The sequence below is a fragment of the Corticium candelabrum genome, chromosome 12, assembly GCF_963422355.1.
Source record: "Corticium candelabrum chromosome 12, ooCorCand1.1, whole genome shotgun sequence".
In the NCBI taxonomy this organism is placed as follows: domain Eukaryota; kingdom Metazoa; phylum Porifera; class Homoscleromorpha; order Homosclerophorida; family Plakinidae; genus Corticium; species Corticium candelabrum.
The window spans coordinates 2,381,295-2,401,821 of record NC_085096.1 but is presented as its reverse complement, the minus strand read 5'-3'; the positions used below and the strand labels follow the sequence as shown (position 1 = coordinate 2,401,821).

Genomic DNA, 20,527 nt, shown 5'->3' with positions numbered 1-20,527 from the left:
TTGCGATAGCTCATGATGCAAACTAACGTCAACGCATCAGATGTCATATCCAAAGGTCTCCCAGCGATGACGTCCGTGTTACGCCCGGATAACAGTCCATTTTTATGTTGCGGCATTGTGCGCTTGAGCTACTCTGTTTAACGCCAGTTCTCATTCTGCTAGAACGTTTTGTATAGACCGTCATGGCGGAGATCGCACATTCACTAGCCTCGCAGTATGTATTGCAGTTCCGGATGTGCTGCCATCACCACTCTGCCATCACCACTGTGCAACCAATCTGCAAGTGCAACTACACTGCGTCTGGGGCGAGGCTACTGGTCGCACACATCACTGCATGTACTCAGGCTGTCTGCGAACACGAAATCTTGTGCTGGCCGGTGTTGTTGCGCAAGATAGATTACTCCTTTGTTGTCTCTCGTAATTTGAACAGTTCCGCGATGGCTGTAGATATATTTCTCAGTTGCTACGTGCAGGTGGTGATCTCTCAACAATAGTCTAAGCACGTTGAGGCTGTTTTTACGGTTTAATTAGCTCTATGGGCTTATGGTTGTGATATGTGTAGTTATATATATATATATATATATATATATATATATATATATATATATATATATATATATATACAAGCTCCAATGCCCGGCTTCGCCCGGGGGACAACACATGCCAGATGCTTCTCCTTTCCACTTCATAGCACCGCAGTTGACATACACGTTTGTCATAGATCCAATACAACACGGAAGTGGAGGAGAGACAGGTTGCCTCTATAAGTAGAGATTATAGCAGAAAGTATCTAAAAATGCGTTTGATGGTATCATAGGTGATGTTGGCCATGAATGATTGCAGTGAATAAAAATGTCGCGCATACACTTGCAATCGTATAGCACTCCCGGATATTGCGCTGTCCCTTTGAATGAAATAAATTCACGTGCAGTTACACGAATCGTATAGCACTTCCGGATATTGCGCTGTTTGAAATAAAGTCACGTGCAGTTAGACGAATCCATCAGAGCAGAACTGGAAGTCACATGCAGTACTCACCCAGATAACCCGTTCCCCGTATCTACCGAAGTCACGACTCACCGACTCTCGTCATTTCGACAGTCCCGCTGAACGTCGTCTCTTCGAAGACGATGCCGGCGTTTCGGGGAACAGGTGCATCAAACACGGCAGCTCTTCGACGGTCGTAGACTGGCAAACGACTGTGGGCGTATTTTTTCAAGACTCGGATATTAGCAAAAATATCTTCCCTTTCCCGACGTCGCCCGCAATAAACGACACGCTCGGCGCGTACCGTCCGACGTCGGGAACGGGCAGTCTAAATTCGGTGAAGATACGATGCGCCGTTCCGGAGATATTCGAGCGCGAATGGAAGCGAGTGCGATCGGCGGGAAATGGCGTCGTCGTGGAAGAAGTCAGGAAGACGACCACCGTTTCTCTTTCGACCCGAATGAATTCGGCGTGCGCGAGCCAAATTCGGCCGAGATCGGACTCGCCGTATTTGAGAAACGCTCCAACAGACGGACACACAGACAGACACACAGACAGACACCTCTCCTTTATATATATATATATATATATATATATATATATATATATATATATATATATATACGCTTGCACGCGGGCACAATCAATATTGAGAGGCCAAACTGTATTACAGCTAAACAGAACTGAACTGAACTAGAGATATGCGCAGAGTATAGTCTAACCGCAAAGATATGCTACAATCAACATTGAGGCTAATTAACATATAAAACAAACATTACATTTCATTTTTTCATCAAACAAAATTACAGAAAACAAAGTAAACGTAAACAAACTTAACGGAACGAAGTCACAAATAATTTGAATCGAGCTGGAGGAACGAAGCTCTAACTCTGAGATGGCGTGATGTGTTGCAAAGAATTACGTCCTTCATCCGCTTGCCGTGGCTCGTTTTGTTCTGAAGGCGTCGACACCTGTTGGGTGGGGTTTGCGCTGTCGGGCTGCGCGTTTCCGGTGTGTGTGGTGGATGTCTGAACGTCATCATCAATCTTGGCGTAGTTGTGTCGGTGGTGGATGTCTCGATGTCAGCGTCCCTTTCTTTTTCTGTGCATACTGGCTTAGTCGGTTGAACGTTGCGCTTGAGTTGTACGTTTTCAGGGACTGAAGAACCAGCTAATCGCCGTGACGAGAAACAACAAGGTAGGGATCCGGCAAGAAGGTGGGGCTAAGCTTATTCGTAGGAGTTGGGTTTCGAACAAGAACATTGTCATCTTTCGAGATGGAATGGCCTGCGGCGCGATTTAGTCGGTCAGCATGGTCTTTTGATGTTTGTTTGCGGGCAGAGTCACGGTCGCAAACAATGGTGTCATCAAATACCGTGGCAGTGATTGTAGATAGCTTGCTGCGCATCGGACGGCGGAAGAGTAGCTCGGCGAGACTGATACCAGATGTGAATGCGGAGTGGAACGATAAGAGAGAAGACATCGTTGTTAACTCAGCCTGCCAGGGCTTCCGTTCAAGGTGAGCGACCTTGATGGCTTTGAGCAGGGTACGGTTTTGGTGTTCTACTTCCCCATTTGCACGTGGCCAAAGAGGCGTGTCCCGACGATGTTGAATTCCCAGCTCGTAATGAACTCGGCCGCGATAAACTGTGCGCCGTTGTTGGTGCGTATGCTTCGCGGGATGCCGTAGCGTGCGAAATGACGTTGAGACGGTTGATGACGGATTGTGCGGTAGTGGGCCGGAGAGTGTCAACCTCGAAGTAGCGGCTGTAGTAGTGTACGGTGACGAGCAGAGTTTCGCCTGTCGGTAAAGGTCCCAGGAGGTCCGTAGCGAGGTCTTTCCAAGGTCCTTGTAACAACGCTGTTGATTTGATTGGAGCTGGAGAAAGTGGTTGGCTGACAGCTTTGCAGCTGAAGCAAGCTGTGCACGTTATTTCGGCTTAGCAATCGATTCCAGGCCACCAAACTTTAGAGTGGAGGCGTTCCTTGGTTTGCACAATCTCTTGGTGACCTTTATGGGCTAACATAAGAATGCGGTCGCGGTAGCACAATAGAGGTACAATTCGGGTGCCGCGGAAAACAACTTGGCCAATAACGGTAAGCTCATGGGAAACCGGTGTAACAGAACAGATGGTCCCCTGCCCAACTTGTCCCCCAGACACAATGGACTGGTCCAGGGTGTACCCCGGACACTCTCGCCCAAGCCTATATTCCCCCCTTGGAATATCTGGTACGGGAGAAGAAAACGTAGTCCAGCCTATTGTGTCCGGGGACGGTATAATCCAGTCGAAAGCAGTGCACTTGTCATGTCAATAGCTTTTGTTTGTCATAGCGAATTGATTTTGGGCAGCTTTTTCACAGTCGCAATCAGACCTGTGATCACTGCTAAGCTACATGGTACAGCAGTGCTTGACGAGCAATGTCCTACGAACGGTCTGGATTTGCACTTCGTTCATATCATATCTACGAGCTATCGGTAAGTATTCTAAGTATAACTAAAAACATCATCTAATAAGTGTTCGTACAAACCATCTCTACTGTCCAACAGTCTGCTTAATTATTGCACTTAGAACATTGCCATGGGCTTGATGCAGTGCCCAGTCCAACACACTTGAGATGGTAAAACATTTCACATGTGTCACACTCAATCATGTCATCTATGGTATCTTGCATCATGCAAGTACAATGAAGTTCGATCACCCTTAGTCGAAGTCTATGAGGACGACTGATGCCCGCGGTCTTCATCTTCAGGGGAAAAGCCACCACTGCTTTCTTATCAGAACATTTCAGGAGATGCTGTTGCATCAGACTTTGTTCGAAATTCAGTGTAGTCACTTCATCCTCCAAAGCAAGATGGACAGCAAACGCAATTGCAAACAGACCGCAGTCAGTATATCCTTTTTGCTGCTGAACATAAGGTACCTCCACAGTCAAAGTGGCGGGATTACTTTCATCTCCATCCTCATCATTTTCTATCTTCAACTTGTACAAAGAAGACAACTGGTGAGTGAGTAATGTACTTAATCCCATACCACCAATTTGCTGTCATAGACTGCTACTTCTAAGCCAAGGCTGCTTGAGGTCACCCAGTGGCCAGGGATATGGTGAATCTGGATGGACTCATGTTGCACAAGTACAAAACCGTCATTCTGTACTAGCAACGTTGATTGTAGGCCATCAATATGAGGAAACTGCTTTTCAACAGTTGCTGTGCAAGATCCATGTGCTCATCAGTCAGCTGTCTCCCTGTCTTCAGCGTGTTCCTCTTGCTTACTGAATAGGTCCTGGTGACATTCTACACAAATTTCAGATTAACTATAGATGTGATTAATCAATCATAATAGGATAAAATGGTGTTTTACCACATTAGGTCTCCGTTTCTTTGTCGGTTGTTCACTTGTAGTGTCTGAATAGCGTGTTGGGGATCGTTTCTTCATCCTTTGTTGCCTTCTGATGTCTAGCTGTTGTTCTGTTTGTTTTTGTTGTTCGTCCTGCTTACCATCTGACTGGGGTGCGCCGTCGTTCTAAGCGTTCAATTACTCTTCACGATTAAGGCTAGTAAGGAATGAGAAATTCATACAGGATTGCATTACCGTCTTTGTTCTCCTGCTTGTGTTATCAGTATCCTGTGAGTGCCTCAATCTCTCGCCGGACTGCGGAAACTGTTGACTTCGATATAACTTCAGCCGTGTACTATTCACTGCTTTCTTTAGCACAGTTCCATCTCTTGAAAGTCTGTACAGCCCTTTCTGGAGAACCGAGTGAATGCTATAGGGGCCATCTCATCTTGATTCCAGCTTTCCACCTTTCCAAGATTTTTGTCTCAAGTTTTGTGACAAGACAAGGTCTCCAATTTGATATCACTATAGGGATAACGACTGCAATTACAGTTTACTATTTCCTGACATGTACAACACAACTAACTGCAGAAGTATGTCTGGCATCATAGTTCTTCTGCCTTGAATGTGCCAACTTGATGTGCTTAGCTGCGTCTTGGTGAATCTGAGTTCTGATTCCTTGCATTTGTTCAACTTTGTCTTCCATGGATAATTGTTCTTTCTCCATACCCCCATCAGACATACTTGTACTATCCTCCATTTCTACTGGTAGTCTAACTTTTTTCGTGCATTATAAAGAAAGGAGTTTATTTTGTTGAATCATGCACAGATGTGCGGTAGGCAAACAGAATTCCATCAATCAAGTCATCTCAATCCCGTTGTTCACAGTCAAATTGCTTTGCAAGGGCTTCTTGCAATGTCTTATTGAATCGCTCATCTAGTCCATTCGTTTGTGGGTGGTACGCTGTCGCTATTCTATGATTGACACCTGTTAGGATTTGAAGGTTCTCTCTCATTGAGTTGACAAACTCCCTTCCTTGATCAGTAATTTGTATTTTCATGCACCCATGTCGACATATCATCTGAAATACAATCAAATCAATTAGTTAATGCGGCAAAGACAAATTATACGATTCCATACCTTGTACAGAAATAATGCCACTGTGTGACCTGTCTTGTCAGCTACTGGTTCTGCCTCTGGCCATTTACTGAAATAGTCAGAGAGCGTGATAATGTACTTGTTACCCCTCCTTGACGTTGGTAACGGTCCAATCAAGTCCACCCTCACTTGAGACCAAACTGCAGCCTTTACCGGAATAGGATGCAGAGATGCTGAAGTCTTGTCTAGTTTTTTTTGTTAATCCGTTGACAGCTGTCACAGTGCTGAATCTGCACAAAAATATACATCAGCTAGCAGGCTGGTCTCTTGCAAATGTAAATAGGATAATAATAATAATAACAGCCTACCAAATTTTCAACGTCCGCTTTCATTCCTTTCCAATAGTAGCGAGTTGTTAGTTTCTACAGAGTTTTGGTTCGTCCTAAGTGGCCCCATGGCTCGTGCTTGTTTGGTATCGCCAACTCCAGCGTGACAAACCTCAACGAGTCGAAGCTGTTCAGCTCTCTCCAGGACTACTCGTCGAAGATTCTGCATATTTCCGCCATGGTTAGTAAAGCGTCCCTTTTTGAAGAATAAAACTTGCAGCCTTTCTTCTGATCACTGTCTTTAAATTTTTCCCCGCAGACCAGTACCGACCAGCTCGCAGATACTTTAAAACGTCTTTGAAATTTGAATGGGCATCGTCGTCTGGGTTGGTAGGGTCCGACGTGCTGGGTAGCGACGACTCGCTATGGTCGTCTGCTGACGAAATCATTGCACCTTCGCTATTCTATCTGACGGACAACGGACAAATATTCGAATGTGGACGTTACCCGGATATAGATATGACGTTCTCCGAATGTAGCTAAGTCCCGTGTGTGGAGTGACAGATAGTGTCCAGGGAGATAAACCAGATTTTGTAAGGAGGACATTATAGGCTTGATCGCGATTGTCCGGTCGGATACCCTGGACCAGAAAATTTGGTCCAGGAGAAAGCTTGGGCCGGGGACCAGATATTTCAAGGGAGACATTATAGGCTTGGGCGAGAGTGTCCGGGGGACACCCTGGACCGGTCCATTGTGTCCGGGGGGACAAGTTGGGCAGGGGACCATCTGTTCTGTTACACCGGCATGAAGATGCGAGGGAGATGTTTTCAGTCGTTGGTTCGAATACACCGGCGGATGATTCGTAGCTCGTTGTCGCTGGCAGAGGCCGTTTCGATGTCTTGAATCAAGAGAGCACTCGGTGCGGTAAGTTGTGTGACTAGGTAGACTGAATCTCCAGTATCGCATGCATGTGTTCACGACGTTGTCGTTGCTGGCAATCGGTAGACGTGACCGGGGGTCAGCGATGTTGGTTGGTCCAGCGACGTGCTTAACGTTGAAGTTGTACGCCTGGAGTCGAAGAACCCAGCGTTCAATGCGTGCTGTTGGCTTCGATGAGAAGAGTACATAACTTTCAGACGCTTTTGATCGGTGACAAGGTCAAAGGTGGTACGGCAGAGGTACTGGTGAAAACGCTCACAAGCCCAAACAAGACCCAAGGCTTTCCTTCTTCGTCTGACTGTAGTGGCGTTCAACACTGGTGAGTGTGCGACTGGCGTAGCAGATTGCACGTGCTGAACCGTCGGGTTGTTGTTGCACGAGGACTGCTCCAAGACCACCAGGACTGGCACCTGCGATAACCTGCGTACGTACGGTATGGTTAAAGTATGCGAGTCCGGCGGCGTTAGCGAGCGGTTCCTTTAGCATGGCGAAAGCTCGGTCTTGCTCGTCGGTCCACGTGAACGACGTGTTTTTGTGCGTAATTTGGCGCAACGGCTTTGCAGTCGTATAAAGGTCTGGCAGAAATTGAGCGCTGAATTCCACCAACCGAGAGAGCTGCGTAGCTCTGCTGCGGAAGTTGAGCGCGGCGCGTCGACGATCGCACGAACCTTTCTTCAGTCGGATGTACGTCATTTCCGGAGAGTTGCAGGCCGTAAAACTCGACTCAGGCTTTGCGAAACCAACAGTTCTGCAGGTTGAGCGTGAGACCACGTTCACGAAGACGATCGAGCACCCGACACAGGTTGGTGTCGTGTGTTCCTTGGTCTGGGCCGTGAATGATGAGATTGTCCGCTATGTTTAGTGCTCCTGGACAGTCAATTAAAAGTTGGCTGACGATGTGCTGATATTTCTCCCGCGCTGATGTGACTTTTTCAATGTCTTTTTTGCAAGGAGCTCGTCCAACCGATCTGAAACGGGTTCACGAAGTGCGAACAGGATGCGTCGTGGCTTCTGTGCCATCGGTCTGACCTGAGGATCAATGTGGATTTTGGCTTGGAAATCTTTTAAAGGAGAACTCCCACGCTAATACAAGTTAATGTTTAATCAAAGTACTAGTTGCCACAACTTCATTGGCACAACAAGTTTTTACCTAGGCCTGTCAGGAAGAGAGAAACAAGAAGGCAAAGTTGGGGGCGTGTCGCATGGGCGCCACCATCTTGGATGATGACGTAGAAGTGTCTTACCCTATGCGCATGTCTCGCAGCGGCTGAAGAGAACAATGAAAACTATCCGTCCGTATAACTTTGAACCCGTTCGAAACGCTGGAGATATGTCAGAAAGTGATTCTGGCGGTAGCGACGACGATGACCAAACACTTCATGTCCCTGATACGCGTACGGAACGACTAGAAAACACGGACTGGTGTACTTGTGGTTTGTGTATCGTCATGCCAAGCATTACAGAATGCATCTGCTGCAAGGAAGTCGATGCTCTGAGCTGGAGACTTCATGGCGTGAGATGTGCGACAGCGCATGACAGTTTTCACACTGTCTGCTTGCACCATGAAGTTCTACGCACAGCGGTAGGCGTCATGAACGTCTCTCCAGGCTCCATTACAGAACCTCTTACGGCCAGGTATGATTTGAAGCAACGATCACGTTCGTTCTCACCTGCTAGTGCATGGTAATTCCCTGTGTAGGCTTTTGAGACTGGCGGCTTACCGCCAATTTACTCACTGGGCTCACGAGATGTTGGGGAGAAGTGTACGAATAGTCATACCATCGTGTGTGGTGTCTGCCGTACGCAGAGCGTTTCCAGATGAGAGTGGGCACTATGTTGGGTTTAGAGATGCTAATGATTCTCAGTGATGTATTAGCTAACAAATTAAGATGTAGTTGACACAAACAACTGAAGACCTTGTAACTGAATAACTGGAAACTGGACTAATACTTCTAATTGAATCGAGTACTAGTTCTACGTATAATCTCTTCTTTGGGAGGCTGTTTGTGCCCAGCTATATTTTTGGGTAAGTCCACTGGTGGAGCTTTAGCTCTGTGATGCCTTATGTGTGTGTGCTCCATTGATCTTCTCTTCAGCACAGACGTTGAAATTTCGTGGAGGTATTGATACGATTTTGTCTCAGCTATAGGTTTTGCTACCCAGGCTTTGGTAGCTTTAGGAAATACAACTTTATACCTCTTGATTCCTTTACTTGTTGTTGCTTGTTCTCAATCAATGTTGTAATTATGGTCCAGAGCAGCCAGCTGTATTCTTGTCATCATACCCTTATACCCAAAATGCTGCCTTTTAGGACAGTACTTTGTGAGAAGTTAGTGAAACACTTCTAGCATGCCTGTGTGACAAAATTTGGTGAGCTTTGGTATGTCTTTTAGTAAATTTTTGTCTAACACAACCTCTTTTAGGGCCTCATGAGCATTGGAGCCAGGCTTCAGCCAGGATTTTTCGTCACATTCCTCACGTGTTAGCTCTTCGTGTTCACATGTTGTAAACTTGCTAGCACCTTCCCAAGAGTGGACATTTACTATGTGGTGGATAACTGATGTCCACTTTTCAGTAAGTATTTGGGAGTCTCCATCACAAGACTGAGAAGACCACCACAGGTGATTGGAGATGGATTGGATCCATGGCAGGAGTTTAGTGCATCTCTTAGATTTTCCCTTCTGTGTCAGCTTTCTTGCTATTCCTTTAGACACGTGCCAAACATCAAATTGATGGTCTATGTTGGAGTATTTCTTTCTCATGGTAGCTGCAATTTGGATATGTCTGTCAGTTGCAATTTGTTTGATGTGCAAGCCTTCAGTTTGAAGCTTTTGAAGTGAACGTTCAAATCCTTCGCGTTCCATGACAACAGAGTTGGCAACTTCACTGACTTGAACAAGTTGGAAGTCAAGTATTAGTCCAGTTTCCTGCTCAATATGAGTGTATGTGCCATATTTGGCAGAATAGCCAGGACTATCACAGCACCCGTCTCCTAGGAGACATAGGGGAGTGTCTTTGAACTGTTGAAGAATGGATTTCTGGTGTTTTCCCCAAAAGTCATTTATGACTGGTACGAGGTATGCATCTTGGGTTCGATAGAAGGTAGACTCACTCATGAACTGCAGTTTCAAAACATCGGCTAATTGCGAAAATTTTGCAAAGTTTCCACCACAGAGAAGGATTGCATTGGCTGCTAATAAGTTGCCTGCTGGAATGTCCTTGACTAATGGCTGTGAGTTCCAAGTATGGAATGACCATTGGAGCACTGCAGTGTCACAGTCAACATGCTTCCTTGTGAGTGTTCTGATGTGCTTTCAACAACTGCTCCGCAGGTTGGACAGAATCGAAGAAGGGTCTGGAAGCAGCTACTGAAAACAATGTATTTTTGTTCTGCTTCTGGTGGTAATTTTTCTGTTTCGTCTAACTGAACTGATGTTACTGATGTGTCTGCAGCAGCTGTATCATTGAAAGGATCGTAGTCTGAACCAGTATAAATGTCACGTGATACCTCTCCCTCCGAGGAAGCAGTAGGACTCCCTGGGTCGGCCGCTATCAAGAATGAAGGGAAATGAAATGCCCTATCAGCTGAAGGAATGGGAGAGGAGGTTAAAAAATATGAATGTTCTTCTGGATTCACAATGTGTGAGAGATCGTACTGCGTTGATGCATCACACATTAGTGGTAGAGTGTTTGACTCTGGTATCTCCTGGTCTTCCAATCCTTCAAATTCTTGGTCAGATTCCTCTTTAGCTGCTTTAGATGATGACTGTTCTAGTATATCAGTAACAGCTGGCACATTACATAAAATTCTTAACTTCCTAGTTTGTACTATAGAAGCGTGGATTGTTTTACGTGAACATGCTGTCGTCGCTTGCCTGTCACCTTCGTTGATGTACTGCTTACAAAAGAGAAGAGTGTTGGAACAGCGTTGGGCTTCAGGCACACCCTTTGTTTTGTTCCTAAGAGCTCTGCTTGTAAATCTCGCTCAAAGCAGTCGGAGTGGAAGTGCTCCGTACACACACGACTGTTCTGTGACAAGGGCGGATCCTTCAGACGAAGCTTGGACAACCACTCTTTCAGCAATGGTTCGTTCTTAAGTGGTAATCGATAGAAACGCACACCACGCTGTCTGTCCTTATCTTTATTATTACAGCCGTACGCAATGCAATACACCATTCTACGCAAGATTTGCCTACCCAGCAATGTACACATGCGCGAAGGTAAGACACTTCTACGTCATCATCCAAGATGGTGGCGCCCATGCGACACGCCCCAACTTTGCCTTCTTGTTTCTCTCTTCCTGACAGGCCTAGGTAAAAACTTGTTGTGCCAATGAAGTTGTGGCAACTAGTACTTTGATTAAACATTAACTTGTATTAGCGTGGGAGTTCTTCTTTAACTTGCGACACCGTGGAAGAGCTGAGGGTAACGGTGTTCGATGTTAAACCGGAATTGGTCGTCGGACGTGTTAACCGTGTGTGCGGTGTGCGGTCTTTCGGGTTTCAGCTGCAGTACGCCGAGCAGGTGTGCCGATTTCCTGCCGAGAAGAAGTTGCCCTTTTGAACGAATTACCACAAATTCGGTCGGCCGAGTCGTTTCGTGTATCGTCGCGTTGACCGTGAATTGACCTACGACGTCAAGTGGCTGCTGCGAGGTGTATGAATACAGTGTTTTGTTGGTTGTTCGTAGCATTGCGTCCAAACCACGTGAGCAAAGTTTGTGAAAGAGGTCGTCGCTCATGATATTGCAAGAAGCACCAGAATCGATTAATGCCTGCGTCGTGAAGCAGTTCAGACTGATCATGGTGATTGTAGTTGAGGTTGATTGCTGTTTTGGCGGGCCACTATCATGATCACCAATCAAAAATGAGTACGACTTCTCCTCCTCCCCTTAGGGAACAGCGGCAGTTGTGGTAACGTGATAAGCGGAGTCACTGTGGCGAGGAGGCGGTTGTGGCTTCTGTCTGCGGTCAGTGGTGTGGGCGGGGTTGCGGGGTTATAATGATCCGGAAAATGGAGCGGAGCGCCGTGACTGCGACACTGCGAAGCGAAATGGTTACGCTTATAGCACTTGCTGCTTGTCCTGCCACGGGCCGGACACGATTCTAAGCGTGCATTATCCCGGTTGACCACAGTGCGTGCAGACGGGGCGGTCGTTGTAGCTGGCTATTTTGACTTTCAGCGATTTGGGTGGCCGCACAGCTGAGTTATCACTGGCGCTCGCTACGGGGGCTGATGCTATCGTGTGCTGCATGCCTTTGGCTTGATGATCGACCGACTCCCAAACATATGCAGTTTTCAAGACGTCTGCAGAGTTTGATGTTGGCTGTTTCCAGCTGTTTTCGGCGAAGCCGGGCATCGCGAATGTGTTCGATGAGCTGATCGCAAAGTTGGTCGTCTCCTTCCTGAAAGCTGCAGTGTTTTGCCTGCATGAGGAGAAGGGATGCAAACTGATCGACTGACTGTCATCTGACGAAACGTATGGCGTTCGTATGGCGTGTTTGGCTCACACTTGAACTAAGTATCCAGAGCACCCACAGTGCGGGAGAATGCCGTATTAGTGTCGTCAGTTGCAGCTTCCGTGAGGCTTTTGTGTATGTCCTGGACAGCTGTACCTGCGTAATGTAACATGAGACTGCGTTGACGAGCGGGGTTGTTGATACCTTGATGTGTGCGGGCCTGTGATATCAAGAGTTTGATGGGCCGGCGCTCTGAGTCCTTGTTCGTAGACATAGTTCACCTCGTCGCCAGTGTGATATGTGTAGGTATACTGTATAGAGTTATACGCTTGCACGCGGGCACAGTCAGTATGGAGAGGCCAAACTGTATTACGACTAAACAGAACTGAAGTGAACGCAGAGTATAGTCTAACCGCAAAGATATGCTACAATCAACATTGAAACTAAGTAACACTTATAGCAAACATTACAATGACGTTTGCTAGTGCAACACAATAGACAGCGTTGATGGGTAGGGTGAGGGTCAACTATTTGTCTTAGAGTTAGAGTGGGTCTACGAGTTCCCAGGACGTTCAAGTTTTTGTCGCATCTTTTTGTCGCTACTCTCGCGTAATTCTTGATCGAGGCAAGGTTCTGTTTTCTGTACTTTATTGTTACAAATGAGCTAAATATTTATGGTGCCAATTTGATACATAACCATGCTAGATAACGGTGCCCTATACTAAATACACCAGCAAGTGTCTGTGCTAATTGTTGGCGGTTTGTGAAGCTGTTGTACATACCATGCTAGACATTACAATAATCATTCTATTGCCTAACTATAAATTAGTTCACTAACTTGGGTTCTTTGTAGTTTTGACTGGTTGTGTAGGTTCAAGTGATTTCAGGCTTGTTTCAGGTAGTTGAGTAGTTTCAGTTGATTATACAGTTCCACGTGCTGGTTTAGGTTCCATTGGTAGGTACTTGTGATGCTTGAACACGTGATACAGTGTTGATACCGAATGAATCCTGAAGAATATAGCAAGTGGATAGAAAACGAGCATGATCCAAGTCCAGGTTGTTTGACCAAAAAGATTGTTTTCCAGTTGGTTCAGCTTTTTCAGTGAAGATTCACTGTACAAACTGCGATAGTGTCCTTCTAGATCAATCGTATCCAACAGGCACATTCCAAAATTGAGAAATAGCAAAATGATAGCCATATAACCAACGTTGAAAATGCGACCACATTTCTTTACTTCTTTGGGTTCTCGATGAAGAGCCATTGCGATAAAACAAGACTGGCATACTGCCTGTATCACCCATATTACTGATGTTGTCAGCTTAATCGGTGCATAGGAATCGTTTTGGTCTTGCAAGAAGTAGACAGCAGAAGAAAAGCTAGAGATGCTTAATCCAAATACTCCAAACATTGAAACAATTAGTAAAACTTCATCAAAGCCAAAGGTCGAGTTTTTTGTATTGTTTGAGGAAATCAAACCTCCAATACCAATCAAGCAAACAATAGTTGAGAATGTACCTACACAAATGTTAAAGTACTGAAATATCTGAGCCGAGTAATTGTTAGTAGAAAGGAAATGTAATAAAAAGATGACGAAACCGTAACATCCTATGATGATCAGTCCAACGGATATTGCAAAAGATAGTTTCAACTTTCTTTTGTTAGAATCGTTAGAATCCTTATGCGAATCGGTAGAGTGGTTGAGATTCTCATGGCTTTCCTTTGCTGATCTCCAAAATTCTACTAACATGGCTGATGACGTCAAAGTAAATTCTAGAAAGAATGGATAGAGGTACACACTTGCAGTCTTATACATGTCCGACAGCTCTTCATTACTTGACGAACAGTTGAGATAAAACAAATTTGAAGTTTCAATTGATTTATTACCTTTAGCCATAGCTTCAGCAATAGCTTCAGCAAACTCTCTCTTACTTTCTACAAACGTGGTAAGGTAGAGTATCAAGTTTACTACCCCCGTCCAATAGAGGAAAAAACCGTGTACAACATGTTTGGAGAAAAGTGGATATTGACGACAGCAGGCAATGAACACAGTCTGAGTGATAATGAAGATCAATTTGGTGATGGTGTAAAGTACAGACATTATATGAGAACAATGGTAGGCGAGCACGGCCATTATTTGACACAAAGTGAGCAATGTCCCTCCGATAGCAAAGAATACGAGGCCGTAAATCAAGTAATTTCCAACATCGTGGACAGTCTGCAAACGATTGTTACTCTCACTTTGCCTGCTTTCATTTTCTCTGCTCTCGCTTACCACGATTTCACTTTCTGTGGTCTGGTTCTGACTTTCCGTAGTTTGATTGTCATTTTCCGTGGTCTGATTCCCCGTAGTCCGATGTGTACTTTCAATACTGTCACTTTCACTTTCCGTGATATCACTTTCCTCATCTTCCCTGTTTCTACTACACTTCTTGCACTTCTTCTTACACTTCTTCTTACACCTCCTACACTTCTTCGTACACCTCCTACACTTCTTCGTACACCTCCTACACTTCTTCGTACACCTCCTACACTTCTTCGTACACCTCCTACACTTCTTCGTACACCTCCTACACTTCTTCGTACACCTCCTACACTTCTTCGTACACCTCCTACACTTCCTCGTCTTGTCAACTAAGTAGTCATAGACGAAATACAATATCCACAAAATGGACACCAGCATGCAGGCAAAGTTGTAGCTATGTGATATAACAAATAACCGCTGAAGACTGTCTGTTGAATCGCGTTCATCTTTAGAGTTGGTAGAGTGTTGTTTGTGTTTATATTGTGTTCGTGCTGAGAGATTCTTACAAACAAATAGACTTCCAGACTTCCTCCTGCGGCCAGCAGAAACACGGCACTAACCGCTAGAAACATTCGCCGTCCAGCGGAAGGTTGAGGTTGGTTTTCTGCAGTGTGTACTGAGACTCTAGTTGAGTTGCGCTGTTGAATTTGGTCGCATTCGTCGCTTCCTGATCTCGTAGCAGAGCTGTTTGCCTCGGTAGCTCCATAGGGTGGTTGTGATACTGCCCGCCTTCGAGGATTCAACCGAGTCCGTTCTGTTAGTTCGCTCATACTCATGCACTGATGGTTTAGACAGTGGAAAATGACAAAATAAGAGACGTATTTACTCTTATAGAGTCCTGGCTGTACGGGGACTTTCGGGGAGTATTTGATTCACTCCTACTCTCAGTTCGTACGTTGTATAGGTATACACACACCGCAAATCGTGCAAAGGTGCTTTTTGCACAGCAAACTACAGAAATGAAACAGAAACCATGTTCCGAATGAGCAGCAATTAATAAATTAATTAAGCTTCATAACTAAATAGTCTGCTTTTCTATGTAAATTAGAAGTGCCTCTAGAGCGGGAATTACCGTATATCTGCCTCTTCCCATTAAGCACTTCCCGAATAAGTCCCCTAGTTAAAATAGAAATAGTTTTTGACCGAAAAATTTCCGCTGCATGCAGTAATTCCAAGTCGTAGAGCTTTCAAAGCTGAACTTGTATATATGGCTGGAAGTGTGCAAGGGTGTAATAAAATAGAAATAGACACAGGCATACTATCGATGGTCAGCTTTCCAGACTTGATTTTGCAATACCTATATGCATGTGGTAAGATAATACTAGTAATGACACTACACGTATAATTAGAGATGCCAAATACAAATGGTAAATTTTATTCTTCCATTACAATTCATGAGCAGCGCTGTATCTAAGAGCATTCTTGTATTTGCGCTAAAATGCTGTCCTGTAATATTTAAATAGGCATAGATTTGTGGTAATGTGTGTCCTCCACTGTCCATCATCTACCAACAATAAATGGAATCTACGCTGGGGACTTCAGAACACCGTAGATCACGTGTGGAATAGTCCCTGCCCTCATTGTAGACTTGTGGAATCATCGGAAAAGTTTGCTTACTAGGCTGTACTACGTAAAGAACTAGGCTTGCATTCAATCTTATTCTACAACACGTCAACGACATGGGAAGCTGCAGTGCTGAGCAAAAAGCAGAACAGGTACCGTTAAAAACGCTGCGGAAAATGGAACGATGACAGGCAACGAAAAAATCGAGTATAGGTGGTTGTGGCGCAAATGTGGTCTTCCTTCTTCGCCTAATGACCACTCAGATTTCTCATCACAGATTGTAGTTGAGCAGGCTGTCTTTGAAGAGAACAACGAGTTTGACGGAAAGATTGAGTACTACGGCATTCAAACAGGTTTCCACGGCAGCTTATGTCTGAGAAGTGAAGATAGCGTAAAGCCAGATCAAGCTGTGTAATGAGAACTGCTGGCTCGTAAACCGGAAGGAAGAAACAAAGAATGGTTCATCCAGTTGCAACGTCACAAGTGGAACCCCTAAGGGAAGGACGGGGTCTCTGGAAGTCTGAAGGTTTCAAAACATAAATATACTAAATTAGGAAAAGACCATTATATTGGAAAGCATGTCATTTCCTTAATATCAACTATATGTACTGTACGTAGATATCTAAAACTAGCTGATTAGCCCATTCTTTGTCCGGACAAATTAATTCAGTTAATTAACACAAATTTTCGAGTATACGCACTCCGGTTGTCCCGGATAATTGGATTCCCAGAGTTTCTAATAGGGGTAGGTGCACTCTAGGGTACCGCAATGTGACGTCACGAAACAAAAAATTAGAAAATCTACTAAATTAATTACGAATTTCTGATAACAGAATTAACAAGACTGAAACACGATCGCATTACCCAGCGCTGCTACATGTACAGCACCAGTTTTAAGCAGTCATTATACAATGACTGCATCTGCGCATGCTCAAATACCTGGTAGACTTTTTGGCACTACACTTCCAGTCTCTAGAGGGGTAGGCGAGTGCAGTGGCGTAGCCAGACCTAAATTTTTGAGGGACCATATTAATATTAATATATAAATTAATTAATATTAATGAATTAACATTTAACATTGGAAGTTGATATAAACTTGCACACGCCAACCGCTATTATTGAATTTTTCTAATATTCAAGTTTATTTGCGCTACAATCGTGCCTTTCAAGCAAATTGCTTCATACAATAGTCAATACGCCTGTGTTATTTTAATTTTATCCTTCTCCCTTTGTCTACTGAAGCAAACTTATCTATTGTCATATCAAAAGTTAACCAGTTACAAGACAAGTCTTTCTCAATTGAAAAAATTGCCAGGTTGCTCATTCTGCTGTCGCTCATTGTCAACCGTACATAAGTTTTAGTCCTCTTCAAGTTTGAGAACGATCGCTCACAGGTAGCCGTACTTACACCTAGTGTAGGAGCTATTGTCAACAGCTTGACAATAATGGCAAACCCCTTATTCTTGCGATTCAAATAAAAAAGAACATCAGAAATGCCTGTTAGCTGCTTGCCTGAGAGGATATGCATAGCTTGTTTGCATTGCTCTTTCATCAGTGCTGTTTCGTTGACACCATACCTACTAGCAAGTGGCATAAGCTTCTCTGAGCTAAGGAAGTTTTTCCCAGAATGCGGAGAACAAGCTTGGATAGAATTCATGATTTCTCTATTTTCTTCTGAAAATTGTCGTTGTAACTCGCCTACCCATGAATCAATAACAGGATTGTAGACATGTGCTCGATAATAATGTTTAGTAGTGGCTTCTTCATTTCCTTCAGTTAAATCGTCTCCGGCTACATCTCTTCTTCCTGTTGTATCCAACACTACCATATCGGTAAGTAGCCGTTGAGAGTTTCGTTTCTTACCCTTGCGACGTACATCTACAACAGCAATCCCCAAACGCTCAGCCAAATCAACAGAAGCCTTCCAAGTTCTCTCCCACTCTTTGTCACTTCTGCTGCTACGAATAGATGACAGGACAGAGTCAACAAGTTCCGCTGCAGCTGTTAGATCAAGTGAGTCATCTTGCAGTTGATCTGACAGTCCTTTGGTTATTGAAAGTCCCTTGACGAGTAAAACCAATATGAATATAAACCTGAAGGTCCTGACATGTGTCAAGAGATCTCCTGCTTCGACTCTTCGCTTACTGTCTCTGTCATTCTCAGTAAGATCCTCTAAAGTAGCAACTATTTCTTTGAGTGATTGCAGAACTCCAGATACAGCATCAAAGCGGCATGCCCATCGAGTATTGCTGAGATTCTGGATACGCAATGGTTTCTTTATACCTGCCACCCTCTGGACTTCCTCAAACACAGGCAGACCAGCAGAAGATGACAAAACAGGTAGAGCATGTGATAAACAGAGAAGAATTCACTGACGAATTCCACGTTCTTCGAGCAGTCCACAAGAACTAGGTTTAACCTATGCGCAAAGCAATGCATGAAATGGCTTGAGGACATAACTTCCGAATCCGTGCTTGAACCCCTGACAATCGACCACTCATCACAGAAGCTTCGTCGTAAGATTGGCAGACACAGTGAGAGAGGTAAATTGTGCTGTGACAAAGTGTTGGTTATCAATGTCGAAAGTCCTTCTGCTGTAATGTCATGAGCAGTGACGTTTGTCAAGAAACTTTCATACACTGCAGAGGCCTTGACATATCTCAACAACAATTGAAACCTGCTCCTTCTTGCTAATATCTCGTCTTTTCATCTACCATCAAAGTAAAGTGTCCACTGTTTCTCACTTCTTCACAGATCTTGTTTCGCACGAGTGATCCCATTACCGATAACAACTCATTCTGAATTTCAGGTGAGCGATAATGTGCATTCATGGGTAATTTTCCAATCTTCTGTTGCAGACGTGTGTCATGATCTGACAAAATATCCAGTATTGCTCAAAAATTTCCTGGATTTCTTAATCTTCAGTTTCGTCATGACCTCTCAAGGCTATCCCTTGTTTTGCACAAAGGAGGAGTATGTCAATGACAGTTTTCAAAAGATATCTATTGTCTTCTATTTCCTTTTCTGACACCTGAAGCGTTGACTGAGACACAATATCTTGTATTGTGTGACCCTTTTGTGCAGATTGACGATACTCTTCCCATGCCACAAACGATGATCTGTGAGCAGATGAAAGTTTGTGTTTTAACAGAGAATTGGACTTCTCTTTGTGACCACGTGTCTTCTTCCAATTAGAAAATCCTGTCACAGTAAACGCTTTGTCAGTGGTCGAGCTTGGAGCAAAGTGATGGCAACAGTAACAGTAGCAGGCATCATTCATCACTGAATACTCCAACCATTTGCATTCGATATACAACTCCCTTTGAAATGACGCTCTCGTTTGCCAAAACTTCGTGATGGAAAACTTATTATAGGTTGTCGTGGTTCTTCATGAGGTCCCGAAGATAGATCTGTGTGAACAAATCAATCAATAGCTCGCATCTAGTCTCAAATATTTTGAATGTAAGATTACCCATTGGACTGCATACCTCAGTACACTTATCATTCTCCGCTTGATTTGCCGTCTCGGCCACACTGCTACTAGCCTCGGCCTCCCAGACCCGTGTAGCGCCGATACAAAATCGTCCTCCACGGGTCTGGGATGGTACCGCCTCTTCTCAATATATTGCGGTTGGTCCTAGGACCAGCATTAGTGTTCAGTTTCATAATGCACACCTTTCCAATTACAGCTGTAATCAACGAAGACAGCTCATGCATATCTGCTGTCTACCAAAGACTACACTGTACACAAACGACGACTTGTAGTGCGCTCTTCACGCAAACTCACGTCCCTACACGTCGTGGTTTGTATTCTGCGCCTGTCAACGGCAATACCGACACCTAGTAGAGCCGTTTGTTCGAACCGATGCTCCGACATCTACACTAGCCAGCCAGCTGCATTCTCAGCGACTTCATGATCACGTCTACTACACAGAGTCTTGCGGAGAATTCACGGCGAAGTTTTGTCGCGATTTCGCGGCAAGTCGCATCGAATCCAGACGATCAAGTCACAGCGGATGCGCGCATCGCGAATTTTCATCGCGAATTCGAAGCTCCACGCGCGACTAGCAGCTACGTACTCGCAGCGGATTCACGGAGATCAGACACATGCCGATCGCGTCCGCGGCACCACTAGTAAAAGAAAGTGCTTCCTAACGTCCCGTTCGCGTTCCTTACTAACACACAAATGATAAAACCGTAGCTACTGTAAACACAAAGGTACCCGTGCAGCAGGATGCGACACGATGTTCTAGCGCGACATGTCTTCGTCGTTCTTGTATTACGGCCGAAATTGGAAAGGTATGCATTTATGAAACTGAACACTATTGCTGGTCCTAGGACCAACCGCAATATATTGAGAAGAGGCGGTACCATCCCAGACCCGTGGAGGACGATTTTGTATCGGCGCTACACGGGTCTGGGAGGCCGAGGCTACACTGCTACTACTTGCCGCCTCGGAATCCCCATTGGGCGAGTCAGACGTCACCGTAGTAGCAAACGTGACAGATTCTTGTG

The 20,527-nt window shown here is 44.8% G+C and overlaps 3 protein-coding genes across 3 annotated transcripts; all 3 read right to left on the bottom strand.

The window, feature by feature from the left end:
- Positions 1-9,911: 9,911 nt before the first annotated feature.
- Positions 9,912-10,864, bottom strand: LOC134188333 (THAP domain-containing protein 5-like). The gene is made up of 2 exons (XM_062656529.1): positions 10,564-10,864; positions 9,912-10,477 (listed from the first exon to the last, which is right to left on the bottom strand). Exons 1-2 carry the CDS (start codon positions 10,862-10,864, stop codon positions 9,912-9,914), a joined length of 867 nt encoding a protein of 288 aa, XP_062512513.1.
- Positions 10,865-12,833: 1,969 nt separating this feature from the next.
- LOC134188154 (uncharacterized) lies at positions 12,834-13,988 on the bottom strand. The gene has a single exon (XM_062656350.1). It carries the CDS (start codon positions 13,958-13,960, stop codon positions 13,067-13,069), a length of 894 nt encoding a protein of 297 aa, XP_062512334.1. The 5' UTR covers positions 13,961-13,988; the 3' UTR covers positions 12,834-13,066.
- Positions 13,989-17,165: 3,177 nt separating this feature from the next.
- LOC134188332 (uncharacterized) lies at positions 17,166-19,292 on the bottom strand. Its single transcript, XM_062656527.1, has 3 exons — positions 18,950-19,292; positions 18,757-18,884; positions 17,166-18,314 (listed from the first exon to the last, which is right to left on the bottom strand). Exons 1-3 carry the CDS (start codon positions 19,290-19,292, stop codon positions 17,217-17,219), a joined length of 1,569 nt encoding a protein of 522 aa, XP_062512511.1. The 3' UTR covers positions 17,166-17,216.
- Between the last annotated feature and the right edge of the window lie 1,235 nt (positions 19,293-20,527).

Coding starts and splice junctions, on each gene's coding strand:
- LOC134188333 (XM_062656529.1), bottom strand. CDS start 10,864: ATGGTGTATTGCATTGCGTACGGCTGTAATAATAAAGATAAGGACAGA. Junction 10,478..10,563: donor TACATCAACGAAGGTGACAG/GCAAGCGACGAC, acceptor GTAATGTGCCAG/CTGTTACTGATATACTAGAA.
- LOC134188332 (XM_062656527.1), bottom strand. CDS start 19,292: ATGAATGATGCCTGCTACTGTTACTGTTGCCATCACTTTGCTCCAAGC. Junction 18,885..18,949: donor ACAAGGGATAGCCTTGAGAG/GTCATGACGAAA, acceptor ATATTTTGTCAG/ATCATGACACACGTCTGCAA. Junction 18,315..18,756: donor GAAACAAGATCTGTGAAGAA/GTGAGAAACAGT, acceptor CCTGTGTTTGAG/GAAGTCCAGAGGGTGGCAGG.
- LOC134188154 (XM_062656350.1), bottom strand. CDS start 13,960: ATGTATAAGACTGCAAGTGTGTACCTCTATCCATTCTTTCTAGAATTT.